The 25,691-nt window shown below is 64.1% G+C and overlaps 1 protein-coding gene across 1 annotated transcript in view; it reads right to left on the bottom strand.

Moving 5' to 3' along the window:
• SLC38A12 (solute carrier family 38 member 12) overlaps nucleotides 1–25,691 on the bottom strand; it is a 39,299-nt gene that overhangs the window by 1,230 nt on the left and 12,378 nt on the right. Inside the window, exon 8 of the mRNA XM_090291015.1 lies at nucleotides 7,525–7,618. Within this exon, the coding sequence (XP_090147141.1) occupies nucleotides 7,525–7,618 (94 nt within the window). The remainder of the gene's footprint in view (nucleotides 1–7,524; nucleotides 7,619–25,691) is intronic.

Genomic DNA, 25,691 nt, shown 5'->3' on the forward strand with positions numbered 1-25,691 from the left:
CCCGCTGTCCCGCTCACCGCCCCGCCCCTCCCCCAGCCCCACCCCAGCAGATAAGGGAACGTGTCCCTGGTGGGTGCAGGCCTGGGCAGGACAGGAGGGTGGCGCACGGTGCTCCCAGAGGGACGCACATACTCCCGGCCAGGCGCTGCCCGGCTCCCTTATTGGCCGCAGGGGCTCTCCTGGGGGCCCTGCCAGCTTCCTGCGGGGGCGTGCTCCTGGGCTAGCACGCATTTCTGCTCTCTCCCTTGCTTCAGAAATGCGTGTCTGGGAGCTGGGGCGATGGAGGGCCCAGGACATCTGGAGCGGTTGTCCTCCTGGGCCAAAGGGCATCTGAGGGGACATGGAGCAGGCCTGTGGAAACTGCCAATAAGGATGACGAGCTGTGACTGAGTCCTGCCCTGCCCTGCCACTCCCAACATCGAGGGGCCCACGATGCTCCCCGTCCCAGGGACAGCGCGTCTTGCCAGCTCTGGTCTGTCAAGTGGGAAGTGTGAACCCGCTTCCTTCCTTGAGGTCACAGCCAAGGAGCTGCCTCTGGCTGAACCCTCTGGGGGGCAGGGGTCAGCGCGAGGGTGCCGTGGGGCCGCCATGCTCAGAGCACCCGGGAGCCTGCAGTCTGCCTCATGACTTCTGGGGGAGCGTGCAGGGCCAAGTGCTGTGTGGAAGAACTGAACCCCAGAGAGTCTGCAGGGACAGGACGGAGTGGGGGGGCAGGGGAAAGGCTGGATGGGGCAGAGGTGGAGCCCCCGCGCCAGGGAGTCTGTCCTTGGTGGGGAAGGGTTATGGAGCGGAGCGGAAATGGGGGGCCTGGGGCAGCCTGGTGATTAAGTTATTCAGGAGACTGCAGCTGAGTCTGTTACCACAGGCAGGGCACTGGGGTCACAGCCAAGGGGACAGCCACTGTAAAGCAAGATTCAAGTCCTGCTGTGCCTCTCCCATGCGTCCCCCCGTGACCTGGTGCACGCCTGGCCCGGGCCAAGGCTGGCGCAGACCCATAGGAAGGCAAGTGGGGACCCTTCAGGGGCCTCTCCGGCCTCGGCCCCAACCCTGGGAGCAGTGAGCACGGGAGGCAGGGAGGGGCGGGCTCCTGGGGTGTGGTGCCCCCCATCGCTGCTCCCTCTCGGCCTGACGCCCCGAGAGGCTGTAAGAGACGCAGAGAGGAGCTGGCTTGTGTGCTGCCTGGCAGCCCCGGCTGGAGGCTCGGCTGTGTGTGCGTAACCCAGTTTATGCAGCAGGTTTCTAGGGCCCTGGGACAGACTTTTAAAGCATGCGCCCCCCCGCCCCGCCCCAAAATGCACACCTAACAGGGGTCCCCTGTGGGTGATCAGGAAAATTTATCTCACCTTATAACTGTAATTAGTTTTACCAAACAATACTACTACTTAGATTGGTCACCAATCTCATTTTCTCAATCAAGCGAGTATTCCCAAAACTAACAGGTCTGTTCCAAAAACCAGATCCACCTTCACGGACTGGATGTCAGGAGTCACCATGCCAGAGGCTTTTGGGATGGACCCCAGGAGCGTTAAGAAGTGGCCCGGCGAGCCCTCGCTAACCATGAGAACGGTCCCTGTGAGGACCCGGGCAGTGCTGGGCTGCGGTCTGGAGCCAAGAGGGAAGGGAAGATGTCCCAACATGGTCTCCAAGTTGGCAAGTTCAAAAGAAACCAGGGACACCCTAAATGCGGTGCTGCCGTGGGGAGCCAGAGGGAAGCGGAGGGAAGGAGCGGGAGGGCACCGCGTGGGTGGCTCTGACCTTGAGGGCTCTTGGGACGGAGGCCAGCATCCCCCCACCCCAGCGGGCCGTGAGAGGGGCAGAGGCCACTGTCCAGATGGATCGCCCCATCCCTGGGAGACAGCTGCTCCAAACACTCATTAGGTCTGACAGCAAATGAAGATGAAGAAGACAGACCAAGAGCAACAGACGGGCCAGGAGGCGTGGGGGGGGGCGCAGGGAGGCTCGCGCCCACTGGCTGGGGCTGCGCGGGGGCGGATGGACACCGAGGCGCAGGGCGGTGAGCGCCCTGCCAATCCCGCTCTATCCTTCGGCTCCGAGGAGGGTACGGACTAGTGACCTCGCCTTCCCTGGCAGGGTCCAGCTGCAGTCCCCACCCTTTCCAGGGACGTCCCCAGGTCTGAGCATTCTGGCCAGATGTCAGCTCATCTTTAGCGCTCTGGGGGTCAGGCTGGGAGTGGGGCGAGGAGGACCTGGGACAGGCTGCTGACCCCTGCTCTGTGAGCCAGAGCAGCCCTCAGCCCTTCCCGCTCCTCCTGAGGTCACACAAGGCCACGCTGTCCCCATCGCTGTCACCTGGGGGGGACTCTGGCTCAGCGACAAGGAAAAGGAATTCTGTTTGGGGCCCAAGTGCTCTGCCCTTCACCCTCAACCCCCTCCCATCGGAGTGCAGACTGTGGGTGGGGGAGGGGCTCACTTCCCTTCTCAGAGGACAGGACACACCGGGTCCCTGGCCGGGAGGTGCTCCCTCCAGGCAAAGGCCCCCCCCCGCCCCCCAGATGTGCCGGCCTCCAAAGGCACCGTGGCCCAGGGTCAGGGTTTATCTCGGGCCACAGACATTCTGTGACTGCTGGTCTCGCCTGCAGCAATAACTCCCCAAACAGAGTCACCTGGGTTTCTGCTGAAGGGAGGGAGTTTAGAGCCAGCCCGGCTCCCTTCCTGTGCTGGGTCGGCCCCTGCGATTTCTGGAGGAGTCCAGCTCTGTCCTCCTCTTCCTCCCTGTCATCGCCATGGAAGCAGAGGAGGAGGATGTTTAAATAATCGGTTTGCCGGGAACCCGTGGCTAAATTCATCCCAGAGGACTCGGCACAGGGCCTGCCCCTTCCCAGGCACGTCAGGCGGAGGAGATGGTTGATGAAGGGCAGGCGTTTGAGTCTCTCAAGCAATCAAGTCTTAACTACGGAATCAAGAGCCTGGCCTCTTCCTCCTTCAACTTTCCAGGCCGTGGCAAGTGGTGCAGGGAGGGAGGGTCTGCACTTCTCACGCCTGAGCTGGCAGAGCCTGCAGCTGCTGGGAGCGCGGGGCCGGGGGGCTGACCGACCTCCCCAGAGAGGGGGAGCACGAAGCCCGGGCACTGCCAGCTTCCCTGAAGCTCACCAGCCTTCCCTAGTTATGAACTGTCCCCCTGCAATTCTTACGCTGAAGCCCTGACCCCCAGCATGGCTGTGCCCCGCGATGGGGCCCACAGGAGGTGACAAAGGTGCCCGAGGTCCAGGATGGCCCTCCCCTGATGACGCCGGGGCTCTCACAAGAGGAGGAAGAGACTCCAGCCGCTCTCCCCTGCACGCAGAGCAGGTGGCCGTGGAAGAGCCAGAGACCTTGACCTTGGGCTTCTGGCTTCCAGAACTGGGAGGTCAACTTCCGCTGCCTGAGCCGCCCAGCCTGTGGTGCTGTGCTGGGGGCCAGAGCTGACTGAGGCTGCTCTCAGCGCCGCTGGCCAGGGAGAAAGCAAATTGGGGACGAGGGAGAGCGGGCCAGGCCGGGGACGAGGAAGGCAGGGCTACGCCGGGCGCCTGGGTCCCCCTGGACCGAAAGGAAATTCCTAAGCCCAGTTGCTGTGGGCCACCCAGCTCTGCAGAGGCGCCCCTGTGGCCCCTGTGGGTCAGACCCTCCCCCGCCAGCTCCAGGCCCATCTGCCCGCCACTCCCGGGGAAGCAGGTGTCCCCCTCCCACAGCCAGCTCAGCGCAGGGCGCAGCCCCACGCACAGCGGAGGCCGCTCTACAGGTGCGGCCGAGAGCGCGGCCTTTGCCCCGGGCCAGGCAGAGCGGAGGCCGGTCCTGCCGTGAGGGAGAGGGGCCGTGTGTGGCACGTGGCTGACGCTTCTGCAGACTTAAGTGTCCCCTCTACCTGAAGAGACTTAAGACAAAAACCCCGGGTTCCTCTCCTTTAAACTGACCTCTGCGTTTGCAGGGAGAACTTTTAGAAAGCCGGGAATAAAATCAAGACCAAATGAAACAGACACATAAAGGTTTTCCTGGATTCCCTCCACTGGCTGCGGGGCTGGAGAAAGCCGGGTGTGTAACGGCCGGGAGAGCCCTGGACAGCGCCTGCAGGCGGGGCGGGCACAGAGCACAGGGCGGGCGGCGGGCTGCCCCGAGGGGCCGGGCCCCTTCGTTTTGAGAGGAGGGCCCCTGCCCTCTGAGAGGCCCTCGGGCAGCGAGCGGCTGTGGAGGAACCCGTGTCCCGAGCTGGCTTGCTGAACCAGCAGCATGTGAACAGATGGCCCGGGCACAGGGGACCCTTGGCCGCTGGTGGTGACAGCACAGAACTCCCACCAGGAGACGCTCTGCGGAGATCGGTCACGGGTCTGCCGGGGAGTCAGCAAGCGGCCACAGCTAATTCTGGGGACACGTAAAACCAGAGAGCCCTTCTGTTCCCTCCCAGGTGACGGTCTCCTCCTGGGGACCTTCTGCCACTTGGGCCACCACCACCAAGTTGCACCTCTCTCCCCAGCTCGGTCTAGAAGACAAATCTGGGGCACCAGCCAGGGGCGGGCCGAGAGGCTCCCCGAGACAGGGCCGACTTATCCAAGCACATGGGCTCGGAGGGCAAGCGCCCGCCCCCCCCCCCGCGGACGGCTGCCGCGCTCCAGGGCAGTATTTATTAGGGAACCGGTTTTTTAATGGTGCCAAGCGGGGCGTCCCGAGCTGAGCCAGCTGTTCATGTCCCCAGCTGGGAGGCATCTGCTGGTGTCTCCCGGGGGAAGCTGGGGACGGGGCTGTGGGAATGACACTCCCTGCCCGAGTCCCGGCCTACAGTCATCGGAGGAGCAGCGAGGGTTGGGGCAGCGAGTCCCGGGAGCTGCAGAGGAGCACCCCCCGCCCCCCCCCACCTGCCTCCGTGCTGGGGGCCTGCTTCTCCTTCCGCTCGGGCTCAAGCCTCCTCGGGGGCGGCGGGGGGAGGCCAGAGCGCGCACCGGCGCGGGGCTGCAGTGGCGTGGGGCTGTGCAGAGCAGACCGTGACGCGTCAAGGTTTTGCTGGGACACCCAGCGCCCCAGCACTTCCTGGGGGAGTCCCCCTTGGAGGCCACTTCAGGGACGTGGTGCCCGACAGGCGGCTGTGACACCCACCGCGAGCGCTCCCCTGGTGCCGGCACAGTGCCCCCACAGGGCCACCGTTACCTGCACAGCTGCTCCCTGAGGGTCCTGCCTCCACTGCTGCCGGGCACGGGGCCTGGCTGGGACAGGCCTGGCCTGTGGGGGCACATATGGAATAAACGCTGTCCCAGCTGAGGAAGCAAACAAAGGGAGGAGGTGCGGTGGGAGCGGCCGGCAGGTGTGGCACCCGGGACAGGTCTCCCCTGCTGGCGGCGAGCGGAGCCCATCCCTGCACACTGAATCCAGAGGCGTTTGCGATCCAAGTCCCCCAAACTGACCAGCCTGGTCTCCCCAGAACTTACCTGGGGAGCAAAACAAATGAATCAACACTGGTACCTGTCGCACGCATTCTGACGTTCCCTGGACAAGCGGCCATCCGAGGCCATCCAGCCCTCTCAGTCCCGTCCTGGCAGCGCGAGGGGCTCTGGGGCGGGGGCTGGGGCTGAAGGAGGGCGCAGAGGAAGCCGTGGAGGCCTCGAGGCCTCTCAGCCTGCCTGGCGCTCCAGGGGGCTGCCCGGGGCGGGCGCCTGCCGTCCGCCCGGCCTCATTTCAACAGATGGCAGAACAAATTCTAATTAAGCCCAAGATCGTTTCCGGCTCAGCTCGTTTATGATTTTCCGGTCCCCTGGGTGCTGATTTCTTCCTTTTGTCTTTCCAGAGCCCAAGCCAGCTTCTGCCACCCTGAGAGCTCCAGCTGGCTGTCGGCCAGCCGGGGCCCGGAGGCGGGAGAGGGAAGCGAGTGTGCCGGAGGGTCACAGGGCGTGGCCGTGAGCCGACAACCCCGCGCCGGCGCCAGAGGACCGACAGGGCTGTGGTGCCCGCTGCTCTCTGGGGTGAGCTTGGGCCCCAGGGGAGCCCTCAGACGGCCCGCAGGCGTCCGGGGGTGACCTTGGTCCTCCCACACGGGCGGCCTTGTCGGGGGGCCCAGGGTCCCCAGCTCCGTCCTGATGCCACGCTGCCCTCTGCCTCCCCGTCCACAGGAAAGACGCCCAGGCGGCTGCAGGCGCCCTGGGAGCTGAGCCCGAGGCTGGGCCCCGCGGGGGGGCTTACTCAGCCGGGCAGCGCCCTCGGACTGCAGAGGGCCCCACGTCACAGAGCTCTGAGCGTCTCTAGGAGAAAGATGACGGTGCTGTCACCACAGAGCCCTAGGAGGACAGGTCGGCGGGGACTCCTGCCGTGAGATTCTCTCTCGGCTCAAAGGGGGAAAAGAGGCGAAGGACTGGCAGAGACAACAACGTCCAGACAATGTCACCCCCCGGACACGCGTGTGGGTGACCTCCATGAGCTGCTCTGTCTCTCGAGTCCCCTCTGCAGCCACACGCTCTGTCCAGGCCATCGCTGCGCCGCCCTGCAGGGGGCTGCCTCCGAGGGCCAGAGCCTTGGGGGTCCCAGCGACCCCCACTGCCGTCCCCGAGGCTGACCCCGTGCGAGGGGCTCTGGTTGGGAGCCAGGGAGCTGCGTGGGGTTGCCCAGCGCGCGGGGGCCCGCGCGTGGCCCAGCGCAGCCCACTGTCTGCAGCCGCCGAGGAGTCCCGCGGCGGGACCGGAACGGGCCAGCGTCTGCTCCCGTCGCCCTTGAGGTCCCAGGGTCTTGCCCACAGCAGAAGCTCAGCCCCTCCCGGGTCTGGGGGAGCCTCGGGTCCCGCTGGCCTCCTCCTCAGCCTGTCACAGTCGCCTCCCTTTTAATGAGTGTGTTGCTCACGAGGCGCGGGGGACGGCGCCACGCAAAACAGGCGCCAGGGCGCTGCAGAAGCCACGAGCTGTCACCCCCTGGGCGCCCCCCGCCGTCCCCCAGCCCTGCTCCCGCCCACCTCACCCCGGAGGGAGAGGGACCGGGAACCAGCGTCTGACTAGCCCCTTCCCATCGCGGGGGCGGCAGGGCAAGGGCAGCCAGTCCCGAGCAGACAGGGGCCAGATTTTCGGGACTCGGGGATGACAGGTGAAGCCGGGGGAGCCAGGAGGGAGAAAGTTTGCCCCCAAACGCCGCGTTACTGAGAAAACGCCTCCAGCTCCCCAACGCGCGTGGCCCCTGCGGGTGGGGTGGCAGGATTTAAGCGAGAGGCCCTCGCTCGGCGGGAGGCAGCCCGTCAGGAAGCACGAGGAGACGACAGCTGTCACCCCACTGTGTGCGCCCGCCCGCACGCCCTGCGGGGCGCCCAGCCTTGGCCGCGGGCGCTGGACAGGCCGGCCCCAGATCAGCCGTCCCAGGCCTTGCCCCAGCTCTGTCCACACTGTGTGACCTTCAAGTGACAGCGTTTTCGGTACTAAATTTCCCCGCCTTCCCCTTGCCCGCAGGCACCCACGGAGACCTGCACCCGTCAGCGAGGGCCGTGAGCCTGCCCAGCGGTCGCAGGAAGGGCTGAGGAAGGGACGGGGGAGACAGGGCTGGGCTCGCGCTGTGTCCCCGACTCACCGATCCACCTCATCAGGGAGGTCAGGATCTGCAGGTACTTGGTCTTCTGGAGGTCAAAGAAGGTGAAGGGTCCCAGGAGGAGAGTGAAGACAGCCTGGGAGACAGAAACAGGAGTGAGGGGGGCACGGAGCCCCAGGCGGCCAGTGAGCGCCTGGACGGGCAAGGCCTCAGCTGGGAGTCCGCAGTGTCGCGGCGCGGCAGGGACCCAGAGCTGCGCCGCTCCACGGCTCCTCGCACGCGCTGTCCTGAGACTCCCGGAAGGGCGTCTCCAGGCCAGTCCCTGGCGGCGTCCGGGGCCATCGCGCCTGCTCCCTTGTCTTTAGCAAACACTATGGATTCGCAGCCCGCACTGCGCTGGGCAGGGGCACGGATTAGGTACAGATGGCGGGCAGGTGAGGACCCGCAGAGGCGCCAGGCCCGGTCCCCCCGGCTCACCGAGGAGAAAGGACACAGGGCCCGGGCAGTGCGGTGCGCCGCAGGGGATGCCGCCCCAAAGGGCTCAGAGGAAAGGGCCAACCAGGATGCCATTGGTTAGTGATGTTTTTAACTTAGAGAGAAGGGGGAGCGGGGAGAACCGGAGCCAGTGGCTTCCGGGACAAATCCCTCAGAGAAACAGCCCCGGCCGAGGAGAGAGGGGCCCACACCCAGGAAAAATGAGTGTGGAAAGTCCGGGGGGGGGGGGTCCAGCCCAAGGGGGGCTGTCAGCACCTTGGGCTTTCTCTCGGAGAGAAAACAGGGGAGAGAGAACCTTTACTTAAAAAAAAAAAAAGAAAGAAAAGCCTGTCTTGGAAAACTGGCCTGTGGGAAACCTGAACCTTCTCTGCGAAAGGAAATGGGGTGCACGCGGCACAGTCGGGACTGGGCTGGGGACAAGGGAGGGGCGGAGGGAAGAGCGGCTGCTGAAGGCGGGCGTGGGGAGGAGGCGCCATTCCCAATCTGCCGCTTGGAAGCCGGCGCAGAGGCATCAGACCTCATTAACATTTACACCGAGCAGCTTTATCACGCTCACGCTAATGACAGTCACCAGAGCTGCGGCAGCCGGCTGGGAGCCCGAGGGGGAGCGGGCCCCCCTCTGGGGACCCTGGTCCTATGATCCCAGCCGGCCTCCCAGCTGGCTGCCCTGTGACAGGCAGGCGGGAGCCCAGCGAAGGGGGGCTGAGCTGGGCCCTCCCCTGCCCCACTGCAAGAAGAACAGGACGTAGAAGAGGCTGTGACCTCTTATCCAAGTCCATTATCACCGTGAGCATGAATGGCATAGAGAACTAAAGCCCGGCTTCAGGAGGAGGCTGTAAGGGCCGGGAGATCTGGAAAGGGCTCTCCGCTGGGCGCTCCGAACCTGATCTGCTCCTGTCCAGGGCCAGGCATGATGGGAGGTGGAGGAAAGGGACCGTCTGCACAGCCCTTGGTGGTCCCCTCAGGCCCAGGGCGAGGGGCAGCGCCACCGCCTCTCTGCTGAGTAAACTTGGTGCAGCACCTTCAGCAAGTCATTTAGGAAAATTCCTGCTTCAGGGAGACTTTCCGCTGACAAACTTCCCTTCTGAGGGACGGGAGAGGGAGAGGCTGTGCGGGGGACGTGTGCAGGCCCTGGACACAGAGCTCCCCCATAACCGGGGCCGGATGCGGAGGTGTCCCCTCCCACCTGCGATGCCCCCCGCTGAGCACATGGTACCCCAGCTGCTGTGGGTGTTGCAAATTTCCACAGAGACCAGCTCCCATCTTTGAAGGCTACAGACTGGTCTCCACCGAGTCCCCCATGTGAAAGCGGGGCGAGGGCAGAGGCCGCAGCTGCACTGCCCTGCCCTCCAGTCCTCCGCCCGCGGGTGCCGAATCCCCCTTCACCCCGCTCCGTGACAGATGTCTATCAAGGTCCCGTCCCGTAGCAGGCCAGGCTTATAAAACCCCATCGCATGGGGTCCCGGCCCGCTAGAGCGTCCCCTGCTGAGACCAGAGTATGAACACATCGCCAAGAGAACTGTCCGTGAGGCATCCGCGCAGTGACTGGGGCGTCAGGAGGCGCTCAGGGAAGGGACCGCCCCTGCCTGGCACTCTCATGGCCAGTTCTAGGGACAGGAGGTCTATCCTCAGTGGGTACAGGCCGTGAAGGGCTCTTTTGGAAGACGCGTTTGGTCAACAGCTGTGACCTCCATGACTGGACGGCACCTGGGACATGGCTTCTCTTTGACATCCAGGACCACAGCCTGACGGCACCTCTCGGTGGGGTGCGGGGTCCCTGAGTCAGAGGAAATGTGCACAGACGGCCACACGGGCCGCCGGCTCGCCCCAGAGGGCCCAGACCGAGACACAGCAGCTGGGGCTCGTTACAGAACAGGTGTCCTCCGCGAGTGAGTCAGAGCCAGACTTGGCAACCACAGGGCCGGCATCTGGGCCGGGGGAGGACAGAGGCTTCGGAGCAGCAGCCTGGGCCGGCACGCCACGGGGGCTGCCATGTCTCTGGGAAGAAAGGGGCGCAGGACATGAAACGGGACGCATGTCCCGCTGGTCTCCGGCGGACACAGCTCATCTCGGACTGCTCAATAGCCACGCGTGACCCCTTCTGTCCCCCTGCCCCCCCACTTTTCAGAAATAAAAAATAAGAAGCCAGGGACAGCCCACCCTCCTGGGCCTTCCCCTCCAGCCTGTACGATGTCATAAATGAGCTGACCCCTGAGCAGTTCCCAACTCCCAAGCGCCATGGGCAAGTCCAAACTCAGTCTCTGTTCAAGGTCTCTCCTAACGCAGCTCACGGCAGGACGCAGGGCCCCCACTGCCGCGGCCAAACGCATTTCTTAAAAAAGAAAGAAAGATTCTTTGGGTTCTGATAAAATCTTCAGAATCAGTCCCTGGGAATGCACAGGGCTGTCGCACTCCCGTCTCGCGTGTGTGGGTCACGTGTGCACCAAAGGCCCCGGCAGCCCTGCCAGGCTCAGTGGACACACGGTGCTTGTGCTCCTGAGGCGCTGCCGGCAGGGCTTGGCCCGGCTGGTGTGTGACCCGGCGGCTCTCCAAATGTAAAATGGGGTCCCAGGCTCACACAGCCGCCCCCTCCCGCTCCCCGAGTAGGTTGGGCCACCACCCACTTCCGGTTGCTCTGGCTCCAAACTTCCAACAGCCTCTGGCTCCTTCCTCACGCTCTGGCCTGGTGCAGAGTACCTAACCCGCTGGCCTGAAAACCACAGAGTATGCTCCTTGCAGGTCTGGATGGGAAACGGGGAGCACAGGGCAAGGGCCCCCAACCCTGTCGGTGGGGACACGGGGATTAATGGAGGAACTTGTATCTGAAGGGAGAGAAGTTGAGTAGGCAAGGGGCTGGGGAGAGCCGTGGGCTGTCCCCGTCCCCGTCCCCCCTCTCCCAGTTGGTGCCGGTGTCGCCTCCCCACACTCAGCCCCGACCCGCCTGCCCTTGTTAGCTCTCAGGGACTTGTCATTCTAGGGAGGACAAAGTCCAGTGGCTCCCCAACCTGGTTCCAGCCCCTTCCTCAGCCTTGTTCCTGAAGACGCTGCCAGAGAACCTACAGTCCGGCAGCCCTGGTCTGCGTGCGTCCCCACTGTGCCTGGCACGGACGGCCACTGTGCCCGGCCAGCTCGTCACTCGTTTCTACTGGACAAGGTCCTGCTGTCCATCGAGTCCCACTCAAAAGCCTGCTCCTCCACCCAGCTGCTGTCTGCCGATTCCCCTCCCTGGCATCAGCCGGGTCCCCCAGGAGGACCGAGCGGAACTGGGGACATGCCTGGCGGGTGGGGCTGGCAGCGAGGAGCTGCATTTTGCCAGCCTCTGCCTGCAGAGACCCAAGGACAGAGGAGTAAAGAGAGTCCCAGTCTGACTTCAGTCCTCTGCTGCTCGGAATCAGTGCCGAGAGGTGCTGCACAGGACAGTGGCTTTGCTGAGACTCCGAGGGGCGGATGCCCAGGGGGCACTGGAACTCGGGGGCTGAAGGCTCGGCCTAACTTACCCCCCTACACCCACCCACCCACCGCACGCAGAGGGAGGCTCCAGAGGCCTTGCTGCACACCACGGGGCCGTGAACCACGGCTTTTCGCTCCTGTCCCCACGAGAGCAGGAGTGTGGGGGGGGCAACCTGTGAGCACAGCAGAGCAGCTTGGTGCCTCTCCCCTGTCCCCAAGTTTCTCTGAAAGTCCCGCTGGTCAGAGAAACAAAACAGAAATTTAAATTTGGAGCTAATCGCAAATTGAGCCCCAGCGTTAACAGGCCACATGCTCCCCGGGCTCCGCCTGGCACCTCCGGATCCTTCATGTCCACCTCAGCCCTATTTTCCCAGCTGCCAGGCTGGCTGACCCCGCCTCCCGGACAAGCTGTCCCAGGGTCACTGCACTGCCCAGTGCTGCAGGTCCCCTTGCCCTCAAAGAGCGGCGAGGAGGGGACAGGGGGCACACTGCCCCTGGAGGACAGGGAGATGGGAGAGGACAAGTGTCCGGAGAACCTCTGAGCCACTCCGTGGGACAAAGAACTTCTGCCACAAGTGAGTGAGAGAGCACCCTAGAAGACGGGACCGTCGATGAGCCGGCTGTTGATCCAGCTCGGGGGCCCTCCCAACGGTGTCCCCGCCCTGGACTGGAGCCAAGGGCAGCGGCCAGCGGGGCATAAGGCAAGGCCTGCGTGGTGCCCCTCGGTGCGAGGGCCGGTGACGGCGAGGCGGCCGGCTCTGAGCGCCTGCGTGTTTACTTCCCCGGGAACGTCAGCGGTTTGGGGCCTGTGTGCCCGTTCGTGGCCCCCGTGTCGTGAGACGGAGCTTCCAGGAGCCGAGAATCCAGGCTCCAGCTCTCCCTTCACCGCCTCTCAGTGCCCGGGGCCTGGACATAAAAGCGCCTTTCGCTCTAGAGCTGCGGACTGCGTTTCCCTGTTAACCTAACGGGTGACAAAGCACCAAGTCTTGGAAGGTCACTTGGTGACGTGTGGCCAGAGGGACCGCAAACACACAGGCCCTGCGGGGCGGCCTGCTGGGGCACGGGGAGCTCTCTGGACTGACCCTGGAGATTAATTTAAGGGGAAACAGACACCCAGACTCCAGCGCTGCCCTTGCTGGGAGCTCGGGGTTACGAGTCAGCTGGGGTTGACGGCAGCTCAGCAGGAGCCCCTCCCTCCAGGGGAACTGAACTTTCCACGCGCCCTTGAAGTGCAGTGAAGACGTGTTCAAGGATTCTATTTTTGTCTCAAGTGGCTCTGAACATTCTGGTTTGGGAGTTTTTATCTTCCCAACTTGAATGACAACGTCTGGGGCTTCAACAGCCCGAAGGAAAGGAGCTCTGGGGCAGCGAGGGGACCACAGGCTCCGGGGCCACGTGCGCAGCGGGGGGCGGGGGGGGGCGTCCTGAGGTTGCCCGCTAACCGCGAGGCCCTGGAGCCTCAGAGACCTCTCAGAGCCCGTGATGTGCGCACGAAGGTGGCCAGCAAACTGAGCCCCGGCCACCTGACCCCAGAGGCGTCTGCGCACACGGCCCATGAGCGCCCCTGTCTCCCAGCGCCCCGGGTGGGAGGCCCTCCAGCCAGAGAACGCCGACAGTGCTGTGACTGCTGCACTTCACTCCCCCCGCCCACGCCCGACAGCGGTCCACAGGATCTCCAGCGGGGCTCAGGTTCTTCCGGACCAAATGGAGGCATCTGAAGCTGTGCCGGCAGCGGTGCCAAGCCTGACAATCCATCACCACGAGGTATTTCCCGAAAGCCTGGGAGGGAACGCGCCCCAGTATCCAGAGGAAGTCGTCTGAGCCCCTCTGAAGGGCTGGCGCACTCCCACAGACCACGGACAGCGAGGACTCAGAAACGACAGCGCCCCAAGCTGGGAGGGGGCTTCTGCCCGGACAGACACCAGCTCAGCCATGATGGGGACGCGGCGACCTCCCAGCTGCTGCCAGTCCCTCACCCTCCCACTCCGAAACTGGGACTCTGCCTGCCAAGCACCTCCCAGCAGTGAGGCTCAGAGTGGGTCACCTTGGCCACTTGTGCCTGGGCCCCACCTCTTCCCTCTCAACCGCTCACCTGGAGGGTACTTGGGAGAGGCTTCCTGAGTGGATCAAAAGCTTGAAAGAGTCAGGGGACACCGACAGGTGAAAACGGAGCACCAAGGCCTAGATCCCTTTACAAGTGCTCGCCTTGAGCACAGAAGTTGGATACGCAAATCTGACTGTCAGCTCGTGACGTCCTTCAGCAGAAAACCAAGGCCACTCACGTCAGACAAGTCAGCCCCGTTCTGAACGAGTGACTGCAGAGACGTGTAGTGTCATTGGCTCTCGGGAAAAGGTGGCCTCTAGCTGCGGGAAGGCACCGAGTCCCCACGAGAGGCGGTGCCGAGTCCCCGAGGCAGCGTCCCGGCACAGACGCAGACGGCCGGTGTGCTGACACCTCAGGCCCCTCTGTGAAAACGTCACCAGGAGCCGGGGAGGGTGCGGACCCAGCGGGTGGGCTGGGAGGGGGGCATGGGGGCCCCGGGACAGAGCCGAGGGGCGGCGGCTTCTGTGGATCAGGGGCGCGGTGGCAGCTGCAACGCAGGCTGTGGGGGTGACAGCTCCCTGGACCGTCCCCAGCAGCGCTGGAGGGGGAAGAGGGCGGAACACAGGCCCCTGGAGCTGGGGGAGGCCGTCCTCAGCCCTCACCAGGGCACGGGGACGGCAGCTGTGGGCTCGCTCGGTGACTTCCCCACACCCTGCCTTTGACAGTTGGGAACACCCCTCTGCCGTTTTCAAGGCCCCTGGAAACCCAAGGCATTTCCTTTCCTGAACCCCTGTGTGGACACCCCTGCCCTAACTAGGTGAGGGAGCACCTCTCTGTTGGGGACCTGACATGTAACCGCTCTTCGTGGGCTTTGCTCTGGGAGGCAAGAAAAGCAAGCATGCCCCCCCCCGCCGGCCAAACCCCAGATGGCGGCAGAGGCAGGTCGGGAAGCCCCTCGCAAGCCTCTGCGGTGGAGCAGCGGGACGTCTAACCGCGAGCCTGGCTGCTGAACCCCGGGTTAAAGACGGCGGGGGAGGAGCTGCCAGGGAGCTGTGGGTCCCCCCGCTGGGAGGGGGCCGCTGCCCGTGGGGAGGGGAAGCCCGCAACACAGGGTGGGCGGCTTGGCCACACGCCCCCAGAAACGACCCGGCACTGCGGCCACTGCTGGGGGTCCAGCCTTCCTGGAATGCAGGCTGCGTGGCTCCCCGCAGCACCTCGCCCACCACGTCACAGTCCCTTCCCGGTGCCCACCGTGGGAACCAGGACAGGTCCCAGACCGGCTGGGGTCCCGCTCGGAGGGGCTGCTGCTGGCTGGAGGAGGGCGCTTCTCCCCAGGCCCTCCCCCTGCGGCCAGGGGGCTGAGCGGAGGCGGGCCACCACTACTGAGCAGCCCCGGAACGCCCCAGCGCGACGGCACCTTCCAGCTACCGTTTTCAGTGCGGACACCCTGTACATTGGCTATGGCCTCCCTTTCAGAAAACCGAGGCTGAGCGGCATTAGGCAGCCTGGCCATCGCCTTGTAACTGTTCAGACACGGCCGAGACAAGGACTTGGGCGCCTGTGGCCAGGCCCAGGCCCTCCGCAGGGACCCTGGACACCGCTCAGGAGGAGGAACCCCCCACTGCACCCCCTCGCCCTCCTATCAGACAGGTCTGCCTGCCTGTGCCGCCTTTTTCAGCTGAAAGGCCAGATGGTGCCCGATGGCGGGCAGACGCCCAAGGATTTGATGCCAAAGCTGCAACCTTTGTGGTTTGGGGGAAAAAGATAAATATTGTGGAAAACCCACACGGTCACTCGCTCAATGACTAAGTCACCAGGGCTCGTAAGGGACAGGCGGGCTCCTCACAGCGTGGCGGAGACAGATGACGCCCGCACCGCTGCGTCCGGGGGGGAGGATGAGGCTTGGTCTTGGACCAGGTGGGCTTTAAGGCACCAGGACAAGGAGCTGGTGGGGAGAGGGTGTGTGTGAGGCTGTGGGAAGTGGGGGGAAGCAGGCGGAAGGCTGGGGCTCCGCCTGGAGGAACAGGCTAGACGTGGGGTTGGCACCTGTCCTGGTGCCTCACCCTGGGCACTTCAGGCACCAGAGGTGACAGAAAGTGATGGAGGCGAGCCTGCCCCGACTGCCCGGCACACGGGCCGCTCCCCTGTACCCCCACCCCAGTGACAGGCGGCCCTGAGCCCGGCTGAGGGGCCGCCACTGTCCTGCGGTGAGACGCAGAGGGTGACGGGGCCTCCAGGGAAGCAGCGCCCGCTGGGTGGGGGCTTTCTGGCCGGAGTGTGGCCGCCAGCTGTAGTCAGCCCAGGGTGAGCAGGCCCGAGGGCTGAAGGAGGGACCTGCCCACAGGCTCTGCGGGGGCGGCCCACCCGAGGGTGGTCTCCCCCGTTCAAACCTTCACGGAGCAAGCCCCCGTGTGAGGCCCACGCTGGCTCCAGACAGGAAGGTGGACAAGGCAGAGCCGGGCCCTCGCGCTCCTAGTGAGGCAGAGCAGCTGAACGCCCACAAACGCAGCCAAGCCCCACGACGGCCCAGCGGGGGAGGGGGCGGGGGGCGGGCTGCAGGTGTCTCAGGGCAAGGGACCCCGAGCTCAGCCTGGAACACGCAAGTGCTCGCTGGAGTCTGAACAGGGGGAAGGCCAGCGGGGGGTCCGGAGCTGTCGGAGCCCCGCGACTTTGCAGCACAGGGGCCAGCGGAGGCGGGCGGTGTTGAGAGGGCTCCAGAATGAGACCGGAGCAGTGTGCCGTGTGAATTCAGACACCGCCTTGTTGAGAGGGTTTTAAGCAGGACTGGAAGAATGACACTCCAGGTCAAGCGTCATGACCTTGGGGCACGCCCCCGCTGGGGCCCGGGCTCTCCTGCCTCCGCTGGGCAGGGGGGACGACTCCCTCTGTTCTAAAGGGAGGAGGCTTGAAAGGGACTTGAATCCTGTGAACTACAGGTTCTGGGAGATGGTGGGGGGCCGCCTGTGCACCCAGCCGGGCGGCAGTGGTGGACGAGTGAACACGCGTCCAGACCCCGCAGTGTGCCCCTGGGCCCGAGCGGGGAGGCGGTGTTCCGCGCAGGCTGCAATCAAGCCTCCACGGCAAAGGGAGCGGGTCCGTGGGGAGGCAGGGCTGTCCTCGCGGGCGGGAGCGGCGTTGGAACGCTCCAGAGGGCAGCAACGCCCCGCTGGGCCCGGCGAGCGCGTGCAAAGGTGAAAACGTCTCTGGGCACCGAGGCTCGGTCTCCTGGTCCTCGCCCGTTAGCCACTGAACTCTGCACAGAGAGTCAAACTAGCTGTGTCTCGGCTGTTTACACGGAACGCCAGCGAAGGGAGAGGCCGGGCGCAGGGCGTTCCCTGCCCAGGGTGTTCCTGGGGAACTGGCGCTGCCTTGGGGACATTCACCTGCTGGGCTCCACGGCCCAGGGGCTGGGAAACGGCCTCAGCACGAGGGGCCTGGGGGCTGCTGATACACCACGGACTGTGTCCTGAGTGGCGGGGATGGGGAGCCTCCGGGCATCATCCTGCTCCTCAGCCCCTTGGAGAAAAGCGCCCCCCAACGGACTGCGGGGAGTTCAGCTGCTCAGATGCTCTGGGTGGGGAGCGCGCATCTGCCCCTGAGCCTCAGGGCCTGCAGGGCTGTCTGCACCGAGAGGTGCCTGCAGGAACGTGATCGCTGGGGTCACCTCAGCAGCCTGGCGTCTGTGCACTGCCCGAGGGGAGGTGCCAGGTGATCAGCACAGATGCTCCCGCTCCTTCCCTTCCTCGTTCCACTCTGCCGCTGGCCCCTGTGCAGGAAGGGCGGGTGGCGACAGGAGGGACGGAGTCAGGTGCCCAGAACACAGGAGCCCTGCAGAGAGGAGCCACACAGGCTGAGCTGGCCCCACCCGCCCCCGGCTGACGCGAGGCCTTGAAATAGACCCAAACGGAGCAGGTCTGGAGCAGGGTTCTTTGCCAGCACTGAGTAACCTTGGAGCGGGGAGTGAGGGAGACAGTAGCCAGGCAGCTGACAAACGAGCTCGGCCTCACTGGGCCTGAGAGATCACACTAACTGCCCCTGCTTCCTCCCTGGCCCACGGTCAGGGGGCGGCCCCTCCCTGGGGCTGACACACTGGGCTCCCAGGAGCCCAGAGCACCATCCGCAGGGACCCAGGAGGCCACAGAGCAGCACTGGCAGAGGGACGCGCTGAGCCCGCTTCTTGCGGGGACAGAGTCTGAGCGCAGTTTGACGGAGCGGGAGTGATGCTGTCTGCAGGCACAGAAGCGCCCAAGGCAGCCACTCGCACGCTAGTCGCAGCACAGGCTGGAGATGCGGGGAGCCGTCCTCTAAGGGAACCCAGAGCAGCAACGCCACTTACCCCCGTGAGGGTCGGTCCTCAGAGGGGACAGGACACAGAGCTGTCCCCAGTACTGGTCAAAACCGTAGATTCCTGGGCCTTAGATTCTGCTCCATTAGACCCGGGGAAGACCCAGGAATCTGTTTTTGGTAAGTGCCGGGGGCAGTCTTCTCACGCCAGCTGGTCCTAAGACTCAGTGGGGGCTCCTGTTGCTGACCTGGGGGAGGGAACCGGCGGGGCAGTGCTCTTGGAGGCCGGTCACCTGCCTCTCAGGTGGAGCACAGCCTCCCTGCATCGGGGAGACGGTGCCAGGACTGCCTGCTGTCACATGGACTCGGTGTGTGTCTTCCAGCCCCGGTCAGGGCCCAGCACCTGGCCCAGCAGTCCCGACCCTGCTCTGCCAAGGTTTTCAGAGAACGCCTCGAGCCGTGACCACCGAAGTTCCCCCCACAGCCAATCCCCGCCCCCCATCCCGAATCACACCTGCCCCGCCGCACCTGCTGGGCACCGCCCTGCAGCGCCTCCCCGGGCACTTGAAGGCTTCTTAGAACGGAACTTGTCTACTCTCGGCTAAGCTAATCCCACAGGAAATCCCGAGGGCACGCTAACCAGTCAGCAGATGTTCACGTGCACCCTAATCGCTCCCCTCTGCCTAACGCTCGTCAGGCCCCTGTCCCAGGCTCCTTTCTGTCAGCGTCTGTGGGCCTCTGCGGTTCCTGGGCTCCGCTGTCCCCTCGGGGCCACCCTACAGTCTGGGGAACATGCCCACAGACACCTTCCTTCTCTGCAGGTTCGCAAGGCGGCATGCGGGCTGGGACGCCGGCACCAGAGGGGCGCAGTTATTACTTTAGAAGGAGTATTAGTTAATTAAACAGTAATTGCCAAGGCCCTGGGGCGCTGTTTAGAAAGACACCAGGGTCCCTTATAATGGAGATCCTGGGCCGAGGGTGAGCCTCGTTCAGCAAGCGGCGCAGGCTGATGGAACTCTGCAGGGCAGTCATGGGGACCCTGCGCCCCACTACGGATGCAGAGCATCAGAGACGAGGGGCCGGAGGAGGAGCATGGTTTGTTCAGCACAGAGTTTCCGTTCCAGTGAGCAATGAGTCCTGAGGGACAGGCCAGGTGACCAAAGACACCCAGGAGACGGCTGGGTTCCTTAGGCTATAGCATTTTCCTGCTTTTTTGGGAGGGAAATAAAGCAAAACAAAAGAAGGCGGGGGGGGGGGGAGAACGGGATCTGAAAAGAACACTTGGGCCATTTACTTAAAGAACACAGTCATTTTAGCTCTCGGCCCAGACACGGGAGGACTGGACGCGGGGGTTGCAGAGCCCGGTGAAGGCCTGGGCCGCAGCAATTTGGGAGCTTGCCTGGGGCAGCTTCCTGGGGGGAAAGCCTGAGCACAGGCCCAGGCGAACAGCCAGGAGCACCGGGCCTGCGCCCCAACTGGGCCACTCACAGATAAAGGGGGCCCGGGCCTTGAGCTCCAGGTCTGCTTGGGATTGGGGCGAAGTGCGATACAAAACAGTCCTGAAAAAGCGCCGTGCAGAAGGTCCCCAGCGGGACGAACGCTCCCCACGGAGACCTGCTTGGAAGCTGCCCAGCCACCCGGGCTGCGCATGATCATGGGCCGCGGGCCCGCCCCCAAGCGCCACCAGCCCTCCCGCTCAGGGGGCGTCTCTCTCTCCGGGGGCAGTACGCCAGGCCAGCCCAGCCCCACGCCGCCTGTTCTCGCGTGAACTGGGACTCAGATTTCTGCACCTTTGCGTGTGAACGTGTGGGTACTCCCCTAACAAGAGACGGGCTTCCTAAAGTTCTATTTATAGAGGCTTCATTTTCACAGAATAACATTAAAAACATACGAGGGACACCAAGTACTTAAGAGAAACCTGCGGTGAGTCCTGTAGGCAAACAAATCATTTTGTAACAAATAACCACCCCCAGTTTGTCTCGTACGTTTGGGCTTTCCTGTAACGGGGCTCATTACGAGTTGTCGCGTACACTTGGGGTGGTGGCCAGGTGATGGCACACGAGGTAATGTCCCCTCCTGATGTCCTTCTCTGGGTGGTCTCGGGGACGGGGGCAGCGTGAAAGGGTGAAACCAGACAAGGGAACTCACGCTTCCCCTTGTGCCTGGAGTAAAACCGGCCGCCCCGGGCGAGTGGCATCGGCAAGATGCACTTGCTCCTTCCCAGAGAGCCGTGCGGGGGGGAGGAACAGGACATCCTCACAGGGCAGGGACACGCTGGGAGCTGCCACCGCAAGGGTGGGGACTTGCAGCTCACCTGGGCCAGAACCACATTCCCTTCACCCAGCAGGAAGCAGCAAAGCCCACTAACGCCAAGGAGCAGCTTCTAAGGCTTGGGGGAGGGGCGGGGACTGTCCCACAGAGACTGCTCCTGCGGACTTGTGACCCGGATTCCCATAACCAGGGGCACGGGGGACCGAGCATCGTCCTCCAGGCTGGCGTGTCAGGTACTGGCCGTGGCAGAGGCGGAGCGTGACGGATGGTGGGCGTAATGCCAGCTGGCAGAAGCAGGGTCCTGGGGAGCTGCATTAAAATGACAGCAGCCTGCTCACCGAGCTGGAGGAAGGCGCTGGGGCAGGAGGGGGCCGGACGGCGGTTGCTCCGGCCGGGGGAGCTGCTGCTCAGGTCTCCTCGGGCAGGTGAGGCTGCTCTGGAGCAGCACCGGGCAACGGATGGGCAGACACGGGGGACGGACCGGAGGCTGTGCCCAGAGAGCAGCTGCAGCAGGGGCTCCCCAGTCTCTCGGCAACAGTCCGCCATACAAACCCCGGAGCCGGAGTGACAGGCCCACCTGACGCTCACTTAGAAAGGGCTGGGCGGGGGGCAAGCACACCCCAACACGAGAAGCCGGTCCTGGGCCAGGACGTAGAGACAGCCTCACAGCGGGGAAAACAGAAAACCACAGGCCTGCCCCTGCCTTACTGGCTTCCTTGAAGACAAAGGAGACCAGCTGACCCTTTAGGCAGTCATTTCAGTGTGAGCACTGGTCACTGTCTGAGGTTGGAGGCCACGCGACATCAGATACCCAGACCCAGTCTGGGCAGTGGGTGCACGCATTTCAGGGTGTGGGGCAGAAACCGGTTCTTCCCTGAGACCCAGGATCATGCAAAGCAGAGGCTGGTGTTCAGCACATGGCGGGGGGAGGGGGGCTGTTCGCTGGGACAGCGGCCCTCCCATGGCTCGTGCCCACACGGGAACAGAGGAGCTGGCCGAAGCCACTGCAGACCCCGGCCTGGCCACATCTGGGGGCGAGAGCTGGCCCGCTCACGGCACCTGCAGCGTGGCCCAGGGCACCAGCAGGGTGAGGGGTGAGAGAACCCGACCACTCCGGTGCCTCTGGAACTGAACAAGGCGCTCCCAGGGAGCACACGGTGGGAGGAAGAAATAAAAGGAAAAAAGATGTGCTTCTCTGGTAGGTCCCCAGTCACCGTCCTCTGAAGAGGTGCGTGGACGCCCCAGATCCTGTGAGCAACACCCTCCCAGCCCCAGGTGACCAGGAATCTCCCCTGGGCTTGTTTCACATGGTGCGGGGGGGTCGCCAACACAGAAGGGAAGCTGGCACCGGGCCCACTTACTGAGCTTAGGACCCCGCTGTTTACAGACAGAGCCACCTCATTGGGTCCTGCCAGTTCCTCTAGCCCTGGGGGGTGGGGGGCACCCTTCCTAGCCACCTGGGCTTCATTCCACTCCAGCTTTCTGATGCTGCGTAAGAGCAGGCGCAGCATGCACATGGCGTCCTACTGGAGGGGTGCCGCAGGGTCCCCCAGAGTCCCCAAGTCCCGTGACGTCCCTGTCGCTGCTAACACGTGCTCTGTGTGAACTTTCCCTCCTCACTGGTCCTGAAGGCCCCTAGGCCACCTCGGCCCCTGAACTGGTGAGAATGGATCCTCAAGTGATGGCAGCGGTGACCCACTTACAGCGGAGGCCAGGGCCCCAGGGCACAGCAGCTGATGCCGAAGGACACAGGGGAAGAGCGGGCAGTGGAGGCGAGACGTCCTTGGAAGACGCCTTCTACGCTCCTGAGTGACTGGGAGAAGTTCCCTATCCAGGGCCGCGCGGGGGCAGCAAGGGAGACAGCTGAACAGACGGGGCGGACGAACGGGGTGCGCGCATGGCTCACTACACACATTTTCTCCGGCAGCGCCGCCCCAGCCCCTGGGAACGCCAGGCTCCAAGGGCTGAGGACAGGCGTGACCTGCCCCTCCTCCCTGGGCCTCGCTGAGCAAGTCTGTGTCCCCAGGGCCGGGGGACGGGGCTGAGAGTCCGAGGAGCCGCTGCTCTGTGACCCTCAGTTTGCTCTGCAGTAAAATGGGCTGATGTCACGGGCCTTACCGCGTGGCCCAGGGGACCAGTACAGAAATGAGACAGTGCCTGGGAATGTGTCACGTTGTGGAAGACCAGCCACAGCAGGACCAGCCGCAGCCTGGCATGCCCCTGCCCAGGGGGGGTACCCCTCTCCTCCCCACACCCCCACAAGGATGTTTCCCCCCCAGTCGTACTGTTTTAAGAAGGGAACAGTTGGTTTTTAAAAAAGGACCGCGCGCTGCTTTAAGTGTAGCAGGTGGGTAGCAGCCGAGTGCTGCCGTGTAAGACGGAGCCGAGCTGGAATCCGAGCGCGTGCCTCCTGGCCAGGACGCCAGGGAGGGCCCGGGAAGGCCTCCCTAAGCCAGTCTGAGCCTGGTTCACAGACTTCCTAGCCATCCAGGAAGAGCAAGAGTCCTGCAGGCAGAAGACGGAACCCCTCCCACCCCCCGCAGCCTCCAACACAACACTTCTTCAAGGGGGCGTCCAGAGGGGGTCCGGGGAGAACCGCTCTGTCCGGCAGAGGGTGCCGGGTTATCTGCTGGGCACATGGAGGTCACATGGCTCTCCCTGGTCGTCCATGCCCTGGAGGTGGATCTCACGCCAGGGTGGCCTTGTCCCGTTCCTAGGCAGCCCGCGAGGGGCTCAGTACTGCCAGTTTGCGGCCCGTCCCCCGCCAGGATGAGCTCCTTTCTGCCATCTGTGCTCCCGGCTCTGCTCGGCCTGTGCCTGCTGGGCAGCTGGTGACCCAGTGGCATCTGGCCACCTGTGAGTGGCGGACGCCACTCCTGTGAATGGCCAGGAGCCTTCAGCACTTGGGGAGTCCCACTGTACCCCCAAGGGCTTGCCCCTGATGCTCCCAGGCCCTGGCAAAGAGGTGAATGACAGGCTGGGAAGCTCTGTGAGTACAGGAAGCACAATGGGAGCACTCGGCGTGCCCTTGACTCCAGGGCACTGTGACGCGTCCTATTTCCCAGACACTCGAGACAGCCCGCTTCCAGACAGGACTGATTTACATACAATCCTGTCCCTCACATCTGGCTTTGTTTCCAACGGCTGGAGAAGCTCTGCAGAGAGAACCCCAAGACACCCCAGCCCGGAGGCAAGGTTAGGGATCTGAAAGCCAGGGCATCAAACACTTCCCCACCGATCTGGGGCCTGCTGAAAGCAGGTCCTGACGTCAGTTCTCATAGGCCCTCCTAACAGGCCCCAGCTGCAGCCACTTACAGGGACCCCCCAGAGGGCACAGGCAGCTCACAAGGTCCCCCCACCTCACAGCACCCCGCAGTGTGGCCACCCGGAGGGAGGACAGGGAGAGACTGACTCCTATCAGCGGCGCTGCACTTGGAGGATGCGGGTGGGGGCTGCCGGGGGTGGTGGGGAATTTTCCATCTGGTGAGGTTAGGGGCTGAGAGGGGCGGCTGGGAGCTGCCGGCAGAGAAAGCTCCCTTCCTGCCAGTGAGCCTGATGCTGCTCACAGACCAGCCTCCGGGCAGAGTTAACATCCCAGACCTTCTCATTCTGCGTGTGCACCTCGGCTTGCCCTGAAGACACAGAAAAGACGCTTCCAGAGGACGTTCTGACAGTGAAGCCACAGAATAAACACACCCTGTCCCAGAAGAGCAGTGAAGAAGAGGGCAGTAGGAGGCCCTTTCACAGACATGCAGGCCTGGATGGGGGCACGTCTCCCCAAGAAAGCGAGGCGACGGGGTCGGGGTCGGAAGGGCACTTTGCATCCGCTAGATGCTTCGCCTGACATCGGGGCGGGGCTGGCGGGAAGAGACCTGGTGGTCTCTAGGAGGGAGGGACAACCTTCTGCAGGTGAATGACTGGGGGCAACGAGAAAGGACCCCCCTTCGTGTCCCGCCCATCATCATCGGCAACAGAGAGCCCGGACCCAGGGAGGGACCCACCTGCCACCCCCTTCTCCACTTGCTTTGAGGGCCCAAGAGCACCCAGTATTCAGGGTCAGGGGGCACTGCTCTGCAGAAGCCAAGGACCACGGGAGACACACGCAAAGTGGTCAAGTAACTTCAGAGACCAAGACAAGGTCCACCTGCCGTGACTTCCTCCAAACCAGGCAAAAGGGCGCATTGCAAGGGAACCCCCCCCCAAGCAAACCAAAGCACCCGGCAGTGGGCGGGGAGGGAAGCAATAGCCTGCCCTCCCCTCCTGTTTCTGTAGCTTACGCAGGCCTGGGAGCGATTAGCTCTGTGAGTTATGGGTACAGTCTCTGGGAGGCGAAGGGGGTAATTAATGCCCGTCTGCCTCCCTGAAGGGTTCCTTCTGTCAGTTACTGAGATTCAGGGAGCAAGGCCTCCGTCACGTGGAAGGTTTATAGGAATAGGTGAAGGGACAACTTAATGAGGCCACAGTCGGGCCTCTCAGTCCTCTGCCCGGCCAATGGCAGCTGCCAGAGTCCCCAGAGCTCGCTGCCTCTTTGCCGGTGGGGGGAGGAACGCGCCACGCAGTCTGCACAGATGCCAGCGGCTTCCCCGGGGAAGACCCACCTGAGGCCCGGCTGCCGCCCCTCTGCCCTGGACCGGCTCCCATGTCTGTCCTGAGCCTCTGGGACCACTTTCTCCACCTCCCGCCCGAGCTGGGCAGAGGCCCAGACAGGAAGTGACACGTACTGATGCTTCCACTAAGTTTGTCAACGGCAGTGTGTTGCAGCCCTGCCGGATTCCTCTGCCCACCCCCAAGGTGGGGAAGTGGGGAAGGGGGTCAGGAAGTCAATTTGCTTCCAAGTGACCACGGGGCCTGCAGAGGGGTGCCGGATACAATTCTGCTCAAAGCCCAATTCTCAGCCCGAGCACAGAGCGCCGGCGGCTCCGGAGCACAGAGGGAAGCATCGCTCCTGTGGCTCCTGTGGTTCCAGCCGTGGGCTCCCCAGGCAGCTCCACGGGGTGCGGCTGGGAGGGCAACCCTGCCGCTCAGCAGCCGTGGGGGCTGATAAGTTCAGGCAAACACCACAGCCCGCAGGGCGTGCGGAGCGTCCGACAGGATAGGCGCGATTAAGCTGAGTGGCCGACTCCCGAAACGCCCAGCCCCCTCCCCGCCCCGCCTCCCAATCAGCTAAGTGGCCGCGTGTCAAACTGTGTGTCACCTGGCGCCCCTCAGTTTGTGTCGGGGCTGAGGGGGACCGAGAGGAAGCAGCACATTAATAGATACTGCAAGTCGGAAAGAGAAACACTGCCGAGTCCCGCCCGCAAAGCAGGCAGAGATGAATAACTGTCTGCTTTTGTATCTGATTACTTCTTCCCCCTCCGCCCCCGCCGGGGGCACAAAGCAATCAAGGAGGAAGGAGCCTGGAGATTTATCATCCGCCCTGCCAGCAGGGGGCAGGGAAGACAGGCGAGGGCTGGCTGCCCCTTCCCTCCGGGAGAGCCGGTTTAGAGCTGGGGGCGGCGCAGGATGGCTCTGTCCTGCCTGTCCCAGCAGGACCCCCAGCTGTCGGCCACATGCTCCTGCGCTGCCTGGGGTGAGGGCCGGGCACGGAGCCTCCGGAAAAGGAGCCTGGGCACGCTCGCAGGGCTTCGCTCACAGTGACCCTCACATCCCGAGCGAGCTCGGTTTG

The sequence above is a fragment of the Furipterus horrens genome, unplaced genomic scaffold (assembly GCF_987537825.1).
Source record: "Furipterus horrens unplaced genomic scaffold, mFurHor1.1.pri manual_scaffold_11, whole genome shotgun sequence".
Classification (NCBI taxonomy): Eukaryota; Metazoa; Chordata; class Mammalia; order Chiroptera; family Furipteridae; genus Furipterus; species Furipterus horrens.